Below are 14,190 nucleotides of genomic sequence, written 5' to 3' on the forward strand. Positions count from 1 at the left end.
AACATCATCTTGTTATCCACTGTGGTGTCTGTAAATGTTATTTTAATCATATACATGTATTATCTGACCTGAAACAACGTTGGTGCTCAGAAATCTTAATTAGCAGCCAATTGTTTTGATTTTAACCAAAATAAACAAACAGTGACAATTGAAAACATTTTCAATGAAACCACATGGCCAAGAGATGTAGATTAATAAGCAGTATCATGTTTAATTAAAATATCCTTCAATATTGCTCCACACTTTCATGTATGTTGAACAGGTTTGAACAGATTTGACCTTTCCATTGTATTTTATTCATGTGACACCATGTATGTTGAAGAGCCCCTTTGTTTGTTTGTTTTTTAAAGTGATGCAACTTAGTAATGGATTTTCTGGTTTTAATTTGCAGATTGTTGAGCAAGGCATTCATGCCAGAAGGTTAACATCCAATATTGCCCAGGGGGACAGTAATTAGAACAATTTCTTTAAGTTTGTGTGGACACAGAGGCTTGAATGTAGAAATCAAAGAGTGGACATGCGTATAAACTATCGCCAACAGACCATGGACGGATAAAGAGAAAAATCTACTTTTGTGATTGAAAGTTGAAAATAAACAGCAAATAAACTTCAAACAGAAATTTAAACATACAAGAAGTAGGACTATGACCATGCCTAGTGTTTTATCCAGGCCGTTTTAGCGTGGCGCGGCGCCACGCCGCTTTTTTGAAGCGCCTCGCTGCCCCTTTCAAAGCAAATCAGCGCCACGCTGCCCTTTTCAAAGGCCGCCGCCCTGTTTTCCGCCGTGCGCGACCTTATTGATAACATCTTAGTTGCCTCTTAACCAAGCTTCTAAGCTGACTATTATCAGCGAAGATTCGAGCGGTTGTGAACTCGTCATGCGTGAATAACCATGTGTCAATATCAATCGATAATTTCAGTGGCTTTGTAACACTAATCGGTCCGGATACAATCGTGTACAGTTACTTAGGAGACTTGATGAAAACCTCGATGTTTTTCACGTGGAAATTGTGCATTTCATGCATAATTCAGTTATATCAAAACATTTATTTTTACGCGTAATTAAATTTAAAAAAAACACCAGTTGTATCTGTAAAATATTGATTTGATTTCAATTTAATGCAAAACAGTTTTAAGTTAATAAAAATTAATTTACAGGGCTTGCACTAAGCGGCATCCGGCCGTATATTACGCCCGATAATTGTTTCCATACGCCGATTACAAAACCCCATGACGTCCACTGTACTTCCTGAAAATTGGCCATACGCCGAAAATAGCAACCCGTGACATATTAAAGCTGTCGATTAAAATAACGCTCCGCCTCCTATCCAATACAATTGGCGCAGGCTCACAGTAGATGTGTGTTGATGAATTGACCAGTCGCCAAATTATCGATCGCTCCGCCCACATAGTCACGTGGTCTAGTGATTAGAAAAGTCCGACAAGCAGATCGCAATTATAGCGCATTACGTGAGTGAAATACTATACTTGTAACGATGTATCATGCTCTTTTTATTAAAGCCGCACACTAAACTAAATTGCTTTGTACAACTTTAATACAATCATAAATGCTTTAGAGAGAAATGGCGTAATCAAAATAAATGAGTTAACAATCAGAAACGTTTCTTACCGGTATACATATTATAGGAAGTTGATGAAAAATCAGTGGTTAAAATGAGCATTTATCCCATCATCAGACGTGCATTGTCGAAATAAACCCCTGTGGAATAAATTTTCCTCTATTTCGGCAGTGCTGAAGTAGAGCTGTCCGGCGCGGCGGACTGTTATGTGAGGAGGATGGTCATATTACTCGGAATCAACTATTAAGTAATCAGATTTAGTAAAATCGAATCAGATTAAACAAAACAAACAATTTGATACCAAGATGTTATATATTTGAAACACAAAATGCAACACAAACAGCAAAATAACAACATTGTTTACAAATATTAAGTGCGCGTCCTCATGACGTCATTATTAAGAGGGACTACTTTTTGTATCACGGTTCAGTAGTTAGCAATTGTTTACCTTGTGTATGACTTTTCTTGTCAATGAATGGCTAAAAATCAACACAATGCAATAATAAAATATATTATTTTCATTTAATTGTAAATAAATTGTTTAAAAATAAATATTTAAAATATATAAAATGTTTCTTTTTTATTTCATGTATTTTATTAAATAAGTCAGCAGCAAATCAAGTCGTCTGCTTAAGTCTTAAATGTCAATTGTGGTTGAAATAATGAAAAAATAAATAATACACAATCAAGAATTAAAATAAAACTGCAGCAAAACATATTTCATCAAATGAAATAAATTTTGACAACAATGTTCAACCAAGAAACAGGTGATTTTGATGTAGTATGGGATGGTTTGTTTTCAAATGCTGTGGAATTAAGTTTGGAAGAATTTGAGCAAAAATATGGAATAAATGCACTTCAATTTGATGAGGATTTAACTGAGAATAATGCCCCTGAGTCAAATTGTGATGATCAAAATAACACAAATGTTACAATTCAAAATGAAGCTAAACATCTCAACCAGTCAATTCAAAATGAATTTAAAAACATAGAGCTTTCTGAAGTCCGACAGTACATCACAAAAGAAGAAAACAAAAACACAGCAAAAAAAAACATTAAATGACACAAAAAAGTTCCAGAGGTTTCTACTGACAAAGGGTGAGACCAGGGAAATGCATCAGTTGGATGTCGATTTCCTTGACGAGCATATTGCAACGTTCATTCTATCCCTGCAACGCGAAGATGGCACAGAGTTTGAGCCGACAAGTATCCGGGCCATCATCAGTAGCCTGGACCGGAAGCTGAAAAGACACAAATACCCTTTTAGCATTATGAATGAGAAAGGGCCACAATTTTCTCTGACAAGAGAAACCTACAATGCTAAAAAGAAAAGCCTGAAAAAGCAGGTAAAAATAACTTTCTTTTTAAAGATGGAAATGCATAATTTTGTTAAATATTTATTAATTTGTATTAAATGTGTAAAAAAACATATTATACATATATTTAAAATTAATATAAATTAAAATAAAATATAAGAAGAACATGTCGAAAAATGCGAAACAAGCCAGATATTTAATTCTGAAGTCGAAAATGTCTGTACAGTCGAATTCGCCAGTACGTATGTCATGCATGTACGCTGTGAATCTACATTTAGTTTTACAAATCATTTTAATTTTCTGCAATAATATTTGTTCAAACCACACAAGAACACTAACTGCAATCATATTTAAAAGACAAATGCTTTGGTTTATTGTAGGAAATTATGTACAAAAAATCTTCCGTTTCAATCTGCTCATGAGGGGGGGGGGGGCTTATTTGGCTTTGCTGCATTTTATGAAATTTGTCTTCAATGCATAATTGTTTTTGCCTATTTTGTGTTATTGTAACATATTTTTAGCAATATATTACAATTTAACACACATCAAAATCGTGCATAGCCACTTTAAATGAAAGCAAATACCGGTATAAATTCATTACTCAACACTGTACTGAATTATTTAACCCTTTGAATGCTGGGAAATTTGTTGTCTGCTAAAATGTTGTCTGCTGAATTTCTAAAATTAGCATTTTCTTCGATTTTTTTCAAAGAATATTATCAGAATAGCAAACAGTTTGGATCCTGATGAGACGCCTCGTTCTGTGGCGTCTCATCTGGATCCAAACTGTTTGCAAAGGCCTTCAAAATTCGGTTCCCGCACTGAAAGGGTTAATGAAAACTATGACAGTTTGTGATATATTGACAAAACGATAATATTTGTGTATACTGACTGCAGTATTTCTTTAAGCCAACACTGATATTCACAGTTTACAGCAAGTTTGTTGCCTTTTTGAAAAGTACCTGGGACCAAAAAAATCTGGAATTTGTGTGCGTAAATTCAGTTGATTGGGATTTTTCGCGTGAATCTAGAAATAAGGACGAATAAAGAAATAATTTTTACAATTCTAACGCTATAAATAATAATGGGTTTTTCTTTTTCTAAACCTCCTTTGCTTTTATTTAGGGAAAGGGCAACCGGCCATGTGAGGCAGACGTACTTACCGACCATGAAATAGATATAATGTGGCAGAAGGGTGTCCTAGGTCCCAACAGTCCAAAAGCTCTTGTCCACACCATGTGGCTAAACAACTGCTTGCATTTTGGTTTGCGTGGCACGAAGGAACAATACAGCCTTAGGTATAATCAATTTGATACCTGAAATAACAGAATTTAAATTAAAAAATAAATAAATATTACAGTTCACGTCAGACAGGGTGACAGTAAATTTGTCAACTTGAGGAAATTTCAACTTCCCCTTAACCTCGATTGACAGTATTTTACCAAAAGTTGACAAATTTACTGTCACCCTGTCAAACATGTAATATTTATTTTTTTATTATACTGAAACAGCTATTCAAACATAAACAATTTATATGAAGTAGAACTATGAACTATTTTAACATAAAAAATCATTAATTTGGTCGTCTGTTAATAACTGAAATTTTAGCAAAACTGCATATTGCGCGAATTGGACAGTATTATTTTGTACCATTCCGCACGTGATTGTTAAGGTAGTGGGCGACAGTTTTTTGGGAAATAATATTTTCACGAGTGCCGCACAAGTGGCCACAATAAAGTGAAAATATATATTTTCTATGATCACGAGTGATTTAAAACACATTTTCTTTTTATTTTATGCTTTTTTCACACTTAATATTCATTGTTAACGAACGAGCTTAACTTAAGAATTTTGCTGGGATAATGACATCATTTTGTCAAAGATATGACATCATTTCACAGTAAACAGTGAAAATTATCAATAAATTTCACTATAAATTTTTATTGTTTGAAACAGTGAAATTATTAGTTTTAATTCACTGATATTTCTCTATAAACCACCGGAAAGCATAAAATAATAAGTAATAAATTACTGTAATATTTACAAATTTTTTTTTTTTCCAAACAGATGGGGGGATATTAAACTGAAAATATCTTCTGATGGGACCGAGTACTTGGAGCTCAATGAACGTCAAACCAAGACTAGAACTGGAGAAAACTTGAGCGATGTTAGAAGAGTCACCCCGAAAATGTTTGCCACCAATGAAAATGACCCCAGAAATCCAGTCGCTTTGTACAAAATTTATGCACAGAAACGCCCAGCCAATTTTTGCGATGTGAACGACCCATTCTATCTCGCTCCAAATACAATAATGAAGCAGGAGTCCGAGTCTGATCACAAAGAAAGCGTGCAATGGTTCATTCGTCAAAAAATTGGAATGAATAAATTGAGCAAAATGCTCAGGATGATGGCAACTGAAGCCGGGCTACCAGTTGAAAAACGCCTGACCAATCATTCAACTCGCAAGCACCTGGTCCAAAAGCTTAGAGAACACAACATTCCAGCCACTGAAATTATGTCTGTCACTGGACACAAGAATGTACAGTCAATTTTAAATTACTCAAATGTAAGTCATGAGCAACAGAAAAAATGTTCCAACATACTTGCCTCCCATGGTCAAAATGCAGATCCAATTCAAGGAAGGAAACACTCTGTCACCAGCACGGCCACATTTTCGTCAACGCAGCCCCCTAGCCAGCCGGAACAACATCAGACCGAAGCGGAAATTCTACCCGAAACACAAGTGCAAGTTCCCCACCCACAGCCACAATACAGCTTTCAGCAGTCACTGTCCAGCTCATTTAAATCCCAGTTCTTCGGGGCAACGTTCAACATCCAGAATTTTCATGTACACAATAACTAATCCAGTATTGCAATAACACCTTTGACACACCGTAAATCCGACAAAAAGCATCGATTTGCTCTACACGCCAAGTCGACTCACGTGCTCGGCCTACTGTGTAGAAAAACAAATTCTAAATGAACCTGACTCTTAACATCGCTATAAATATAATTTGGTTATTGTTATTGTTTTGGTTGAGTTTTGGTAACATTTGTAAGTGGCTGTTGTCTTGTAAATAAATGAATTGTTATTGTTTTGCTTGAAATATTCTGGTACTATTTTCTTACGCGGACCTCTTTACAGCTAAGGTCGAAAAACACTGTTTGCTTAAAATAACTTCGGGATTTTCCGTGTAGTTTTATTTTCTTATTCTATTTAAAAGGAATAATTAACGAATTTGAAAGATGATGGGATAAATCGAATACTAGGTCGGTGCCGAATAAAGCGAAGTTTATTTTGCTCGGCCCGAAAATCTGAACCACTCGCCAAGGCTCGTGGTTCAGATTTTCTAAGCCTCGCAAAATAAACTTCGCTTTATTCGGCACCGACCTAGTATTCTATATTTATTTCATATTGATTTTGAACTTGTATTAAAACCGTCTGGCAGTGAATCCGGTTGCTATTCATATATAATTTTGAAAATATTTTTATTAAGTGCAAATGACACATCCATATCATGATGGGTTTTTTGTTTATTAAAAATGTTTAGATCTTTGTTTTATTGTGTTATTTTTAAAAAGACACCGATTTTTTAAATTTAGATATAAATTAAATTTTGATTGTAACCATAATATAATACAGGCCTAATTTCGTGGTTACATTAACAGATCTAATATGCATTTTATTTCATTTACGTTTAATGGGAACCTGCTACATTTCACTATCAATTGGTATTACGGTGCTGTTCACGAACATTCGAATTTAATACATTTAGCATATTATGCATTTGTTTATTTATAGCAAGATGGCCCTTATATGTTAATAATTGTTTAAGAGGGTAACTCATTTAACAGTATTCCAAGACTTCTTTGAAAAGCTATAGTTTGTATAAGATATATATCCTATGGTGTTAAATCTTGTTTTTTGTTACTACATGAAAATATAAAACACATAATAAAATATACATTCTGGATTTTGTTGGTTTAATTATTCAACAATAAATCTCAAAACTATACATACAATGTTTGTGTGTAACAAAGCTTGTTATATACATATATATTTGTGCCCTTTTTATGGATGTCGCGCGCTAAAGTGCCCTTTTTTGAAATTTTGCACCACGCCCCTTTTCCTTCCTGTATAAAACACTACATGCCTCAACAACATCAGGAACAAGAAGTCAAACATGCAATATTAATTCACATGCTTGTAGCTAATAGCACATGAGCATTAGCAAGTGAAGGAGAGAAACAATAACTAATGACCATAAAATTCTATATTGATACTTATCAAAATTGGATCCATTCTGAACAACTTCAAGAGTCTAGCCAGCTCTATTGATACTTAAAAATTGGATCCATTCTGGAAATTGTAAGAGTCTAGCCAGCTCTATTGATACTAACCAAAATTGGATCCATTCTGGAGAATTTCAAGTGTGTAGCCAGCTCTATTGTTATTGACCAAAACTCGATCCATTCTGGACATTTGCAAGAGTGTATCCAGTCCTGTTGAAATTGACCGAGTTTTGATCCATTCTGGACATTTTCAAGAGTGAAGCCAGCTCTATTGTTACTTGCTAAAATTGGATCAATTGTGGACACTTTCAAGACTCTAGCTAGCTCTATTGATACTTACCAAAATTTGATCCATTCGGGACAATTTCAAGAGTCAAGCCAGCTGTATTGGTACTCACCAAAATTGGATCCATTCTTGACAATTTCAAGACTCTTACTAGCTCTCTTGATACTTACCAAAATTTGATCTATTCTATACAAATTCAAGAGTCTAGCCAGCTCTATTGATACTTACCAAAATTGGATCCATTCTGGACAATTTCAAGAGTCTAGCAAGCTTTATTGATACTTACCGAAAATGGATCCAATCTAGACAATTTCAAGAGTCAAGCCAGCTCTCTTGATACTTACCAAAATTGGATCCATTCTGGACAATTTCAAGAGTCTAGCCAGCTCTATTGATAATTACCAAAATTGGATCCATTCTTAACAATTTCAAGAGTTTAGCCAGCTCTATTGATACTTACCAAAATTGGATCCATTTTGGACAATTTCAAGAGTCTAGCCAGCTCTATTGATACTTTCCAAAATTGGATCCATTCTGGACAATTTCAAGAGTCTAGCCAGCTCTATTGAAACTGACCGAAACTGGATCCATTCTGGAAATTTGCAAGAGTGTATCAAGTCCTATGAAATTGACCGAATTTGGATCCATTCTGGACATTTTCAAGAGTGTACCCAGCACTATTGTTACTTGCCAAAATTGGATTCATTCTATGAAATTTCAAGAGTCTAGCCTGCACTATTGATACTTAACAAAATTGGATCCAATTTTGACATTTTCAAGCGATTAGTCAGCCTTGTTGATACCGACCGAATTTGGATTCATTCTGTACATTGTCAAAATGTTTTTGATTGATCATATAATTTCCCAGAGATGAAAATAAGCCACACCTTTTTGCTTTTTATTAAAGGGGCCTTTTCAAGTTTTTGTAAATTGTCAAAATTGTTTCAGATTTTTATGTTGCCCACCACTATGGTGGTTTATAAAATTATAAATCGTTGCAATGCAAAACGATTGAATAATATGGAAAGTTCTGTTGTTGTTGTTATATTTTGTGGAACTACGAGAATTGCTTATATAAAGTATAAAATACCTTCCACATTGTATGACCACAAATGACCGAGTGGTCAAAGCAGTAGACTTTTACTCCAGTACTCCAGTTGTCAGTGGTTCTATCCCTGTTGAGGGTTCAACCAAGATTTGATTTTCAATTTGTGTCTAGTTATACACTGGGGACCATGGCGTTTTCCTTATATGCATGTTATAAAAATTATTATTATCCTATGACCTAAACAACAAAGATAAGGAGCCTGCAATTGAGGTTGCATCTGAATATTGTATGGTATTTGTTTGAACGACACAGGCCCTCTGGGACCTATTTAAAAAAACATTATTGATCCATTTTTTATCTTTAACAACTTATATAATTTTTCTCAGTACATACTCCGGTTTAACTTGAAACATACAAACTAGTGAAAATAATAAGTACTGCCATAATTACCATGGCAATGTGTTGTTGTTTTTTGGTTAAAGGCCAATGTGCAGACTTACTACTAAATGATGAAACAATGATGTAATGTTACTGTTTTAAATTTGAGAAAGTATGTGTATTGATATTCTTAGCATTTTTATTTATTTTTCATGTAAAATATACACTTTTGAATAATGGTGTTGTATAACTGTTAAGTTAAGTACACTGGTATTTCAGTTTGGTTATGTAGCGGGGTTTGTGTATTGACACAAGGGGTTATAGTTGCCAACTTTTATTAAGCCCCCCTTTGAAGAAGAGGGGGTATATTGTTTTGCACATGTCGGTCCGTCGGTTCGTCCACCAGATGGTTTCCGGATGAGAATGCTTAGGCCTAGGATCATGTTACTTCATAGGAACATTGATCATGACTGGCAGATGACCCATATTGATTTTCAGGTCACTAGGTCAAAGGTCATGGGCACAGTGACTCGAAATAGTAAAATGGTTTCCGGATGATAACTCAAGAATGCTTACGCCTAGGATCATGAAACTTCATATGTACATTGATCATGACTGGCAAATGACCCTTTCGATTTTCAGGCCACTAGGTCAAAGGTCAAGGTCACAGTGACTCGAAACAGTAAAATGGTTTCAGGATGATAACTCAAGAATGCTTACGCCTAGTTTTATTTATATAATTGATTATGGTATGAAATATAATAACATAAAGTATTATAAGTATTATCATAAATTATAAATCAGATAATTGATAAATACAATATCATTCAAATAATACAATGATTACAATTTTAACAAGTATACAAGTAAATACACTTAAAATAATAAAATGACTCACCAGTTACCATATGAAGAAAGAAACTAAAGATAGTAGGTTTAAGCAAATGAAAAATGCTTGTACCTCTTGCAAGGTTTAGTAACGAAATGAATCAAATGTTTCAGATATATAAAACCATAAATATGTATCTGAAATCAGCTCACCTAAAAGCATTCTCCATTATTAATATATGGTACCTCACTCATTTATCACACTGAATCTCTCTTGATTGGATAAGTAGTTATAATTATTTATAAAACTGGTGTTTTGTTTTGTTTTCATTGTGTTGCCTTTTTGCTTTTTGCTTTCTCTGAGAAATTTGCATCTTGATTTTTTCATTTGCTTTATTAGGTTTGCATTCTGATGTTTTTTTGCTTTTGCTTTCTTTGAGCTTAACAGTATGTATATATAATACTAGTGACACTACAACAGTTTGCTGTTGTTGTCTTATTTCGTTCATTTCATTTGATATCTTATTGAAGAACTTGTAGTACTGTATGTATGTAGCATTAATAAATGCTTCTTTGCTCAGCATTTGCCTTTGAAGCTCTGAAATAGTGCTAGTTACACATGCGGGACAATCATTTCGGCATTAGTATTGTATTATTTTGCTTTTATAATTATATTTTATTTTTTATTCATCAGTGTTGTATTGTGTTGCTTATATTGTGTGAAATTTGCTGATCATTTTCCTTCAAATCTGGTTTGAGGTGATAATTTCCTTTAAGCCCTTTTTATTTTGTGGCATTATTGTGTTCTATTTTCTCTGTAAGCATTTTTACACCATTTCTTCTTATGGTACCTTAGGCCCCTTCCTTGTGTCAACATCAACAATCTTTTAAACAGCTCTTAATTTTGAATGTATAGTACTGATATTATATTTCTGCTTACATTTGAATAATGTCCTATAGGAATACTGCTTTAATTGTGTTTTTATTGTGCTTTATTAGAATAACTATTTCTTATGTATGCCATGTATTATTGATGTGTTGCAATTTGTTACTGCTTGTTAGTTTGGTAAACAGCTATACATACCATATGTTATATACATGTTATTTCATACTGACAATAAATTCGTTTTGATGTGATTTGATTAAGGATGAGTGTTTGTGAATACCCTGTTACATACTCCCTCTGTAGAGAAAAATTGCTCCTGAGATTTAATTTCTTTTGTATACCCTAAACACAACAATTTAAATAAATTAATATATTCTTACTAGAATACTTCACTTTTACCTATACCAGCAATTTAAAATGACTGCGTACACTTTCCACCATAGTAGATAATGTTTACAAGGACTGGAGTGTTAAAGTGAGTGGAAAAATTAGTAAGATCATGACCTACAGCTGTATATATGCCTGAAAACAGCTGTTCAATCTGCTGAGGGTTGACCTATAAGTAAGATGTAAACAGATCTTAGAATCATGTACAGGGAAATTTAGCACAGTTATTCAACTTAGAAGTTTAAAATTAACTACACACCATAATTGCAATACAAATTTATAGATTTAAATAATAAAATAACGGGGAAAAAAACAGCCTTTATTTAATAATTGAGATAAATATCACTATATACGGTTCTGATTATTTGAAAGTTATTAACAAACCTCTCTGTATCCGATAGTATTAATATTTAATACTAGTGATTAACAGGGTAAAAAATTATACACAAGAGGAACATACACAAAATAATATTCATCAGGTTTACATGAAACTCATTGTCAATATGGAAAATATAAACCTATATTGGAGCAAATCTTGGCAGATGGAGTTTAATGTTAAAAAATGCGCCATCATGAATATCTCCAACTCCACTAAGAAAAGACTACAACTATACTATAAATAACGAAACCCTCGAAAATCTTTAACATCACCCTTACTTAGGAGTCGATCTTTGTGATAATCTGAAATTAAACACTCGTATCGATAACGCAACCAAGAAAGCTTCACAAACTCTGGGATTCATCAAACGCAACTTGAATAAATGCCCACAACCAGTAAAAGAAATGGCATTTGAATACATTTTAATTAATATAAAACGGATACCCAACAAAATCTAACAATAGACACATGCTACAAATAACACAGTCGACAAAACATAGAGATAAAACTCATGTTGCTCCAGTATGATTGCTTGCCCATTGATATTGGATAATATTTATTTTGAAATTTCATACCGGCTGGTAATAAGTTTCAGTTTGGATAAAGTGGCTCGGAAATCGTCCATTATCAACAGTATTAGTTTGGTTGAAACGCTATTACTGTTGACCGTATTAATCAAAAATGGAAATAATGGATCGAACATCATTGCGTAAAATCAGGATTTGAATGTCATCCTAGCAATCAGTAGGGCTTTTCCGCCAAAACGGCTCAAAAGCTAAACCCAGTTCATGCTTAATTGTATTCAAATTAATTTTGATTATGTTAAGCAATTAGGTAGTTTATTTACTTTAAACATTATCATCACATTTCAGCCAAATTAAACAAAAAAGGAAAATAGCCATTTAATTTCCACTCAACTAACTATTCAAAAACACATATTTTTGTTGAAAGATGTTACATCCTATAAATACTATAAAGCTGCATAGTAAATACATAAATATATATATATATATATATATATTATATAACTCATACATGTGATAATAAACACATTGATACTACAATGTTTCTGTAATGGTTTTTATATATACATGTACTCGTTAATTAGAGAAAACTGTGATGGGCTTATCAGCGAAGTGTATTGCTGAAATCGTCTAGAATGGATCCAAATTCGGTAAGCATCGATAGAGCTGGCTATACTCTTGAAATCGTCTAGAATGGATCCCATTTTGGTAAGTATCAATGGAGCTGGCTAACTCTTGAAAACGTCTAGAATGGATTCAATTTTAGTAAGTATCAAAAGAGCTAGCTAGACTCTTGAAATCGTCTAGAATGGATCAAATTTTGGTAAGTATCAATAGAGCTGGCTAGACTCTTGAAATTGTCTAGAATGGATCCAATTTTGGTAAGTATCAATAGAGCTGGCTAGACTCTTGAAATTGTCTAGAATGGATCCCATTTTGGTAAGTATAAATAGAGCTGGCTAGACTCTTGAAATCGTATAGAATGGATCCAAATTCGGTAAGTATCAATAGAGCTGGTTAACTATTGAAATCGTCTAGACGGGATCAAATTTTGGTAACCATCAAGGGAGCTGGCTATACTCTTGAAATCGTCTAGAATGGATCCAATTTTGGTAAGTTTAAAAAGTCAATTAGAGCTGGCTAGACTCTTGAAATCGTCTAGAATTGATCCAATTTCGGTAAGTATAAATAGAGCTGGCTCAACTCTTGAAATCGTCTAGAATGGATTCCAAATTCGGTAAGTATCAAAACAGCTGGCTAGACTCTTGAAATTGTCTAGAATGGATCCAATTTTGGTGAGTATCAATAGAGCTGGCTAGACTCTTGAAATTGTCTAGAATGGATCCCATTTTGGTAAGTATCAATATAGCTGGCTATACTCTTGAAATCGTCTAGAATGGATCCAATTTTGGTAAGTATAAATAGAGCTGGTTAGACTCTCGAAATCGTCTAGAATGGATCTAATTTTGGTAAGTATAAATAGAGCTGGCTAACTCTTGAAATCGTCTTGAATGTACAATTTCGGTTATTATCAATAGAGCAGGTTAACTATTGAAATCGTCTAGACTGGATCAAATTTTGGCAAGCATCAACAGAGCTGGCTAGACTCTTGAAATCGTATAGAATGGATCCCAATTCGGTAATTATCAATAGAGCTGGTTAACTATTGAAATCGTCTAGACGGGATCAAATTTTGGTAAGCATCAAGAGAGCTGGCTAGACTCTTGAAATCGTCTAGAATGGATCCAAATTCCGTAATAGAGCTGGCTATACTCTTGAAATCGTCTAGAATGGATCCCATTTTGGTAAGTATCAATGGAGCTGGCTAACTTTTGGAAGCGTCTAGAATGGATTCAATTTTAGTAAGTATCAATAGAGCTGGCTTAACTCTTGAAATCGTCTAGAATGGATACAATTTTGGTAAGTATCAATAGAGCTGGCTAGACTTTTGAAATTGTCTAGAATGGATCCCATTTCGGTAAGTATCAAAAAAGCTGGCTATACTCTTGAAATCGTCTAGAATGGATCCAATTTTGGTAAGTACAAATAGAGCTGGCTAGACTCTTGAAATCATCTAGAATGGATCCCAAATTCGGTAAGTATCAATAGAGCTGGCTATACTCTTGAAATCGTCTAGAATGGATCGCATTTTGGTAAGTATCAATGGAGCTAGCTAACCCTTGAAAGCGTCTAGAATGGATCCCAATTTTAGTAAGTATCAATAGAGCTGGCTATACTCTTGAAATCGTCTAGAATGGATCCAAATTCGGTAAGTATAAATAGAG

The 14,190-nt window shown here is 33.9% G+C and overlaps 1 protein-coding gene across 1 annotated transcript; it reads left to right on the forward strand.

Annotated features, from left to right (window-relative positions):
* Positions 1 to 2,692: 2,692 nt before the first annotated feature.
* LOC127843098 (uncharacterized protein KIAA1958-like) lies at positions 2,693 to 5,759 on the forward strand. Its single transcript, XM_052372912.1, has 3 exons — positions 2,693 to 2,926; positions 4,022 to 4,194; positions 4,964 to 5,759. The coding sequence occupies exons 1-3, from the start codon at positions 2,693 to 2,695 to the stop codon at positions 5,757 to 5,759; spliced, it is 1,203 nt and encodes a 400-aa protein (XP_052228872.1).
* Positions 5,760 to 14,190: the final 8,431 nt, after the last annotated feature.

The sequence above is a fragment of the Dreissena polymorpha genome, chromosome 8 (genome assembly GCF_020536995.1).
Source record: "Dreissena polymorpha isolate Duluth1 chromosome 8, UMN_Dpol_1.0, whole genome shotgun sequence".
Classification (NCBI taxonomy): Eukaryota; Metazoa; Mollusca; class Bivalvia; order Myida; family Dreissenidae; genus Dreissena; species Dreissena polymorpha.

What these genes read in the sequence shown, in the direction of transcription:
- LOC127843098 (XM_052372912.1), top strand. Translation starts at nt 2,693, where the DNA reads ATGCATCAGTTGGATGTCGATTTCCTTGACGAGCATATTGCAACGTTC. An exon ending in AGAAAAGCCTGAAAAAGCAG is followed by an intron (nt 2,927 to 4,021) that starts GTAAAAATAACT and finishes GCTTTTATTTAG; the next exon opens with GGAAAGGGCAACCGGCCATG. An exon ending in AAGGAACAATACAGCCTTAG is followed by an intron (nt 4,195 to 4,963) that starts GTATAATCAATT and finishes TTTTCCAAACAG; the next exon opens with ATGGGGGGATATTAAACTGA.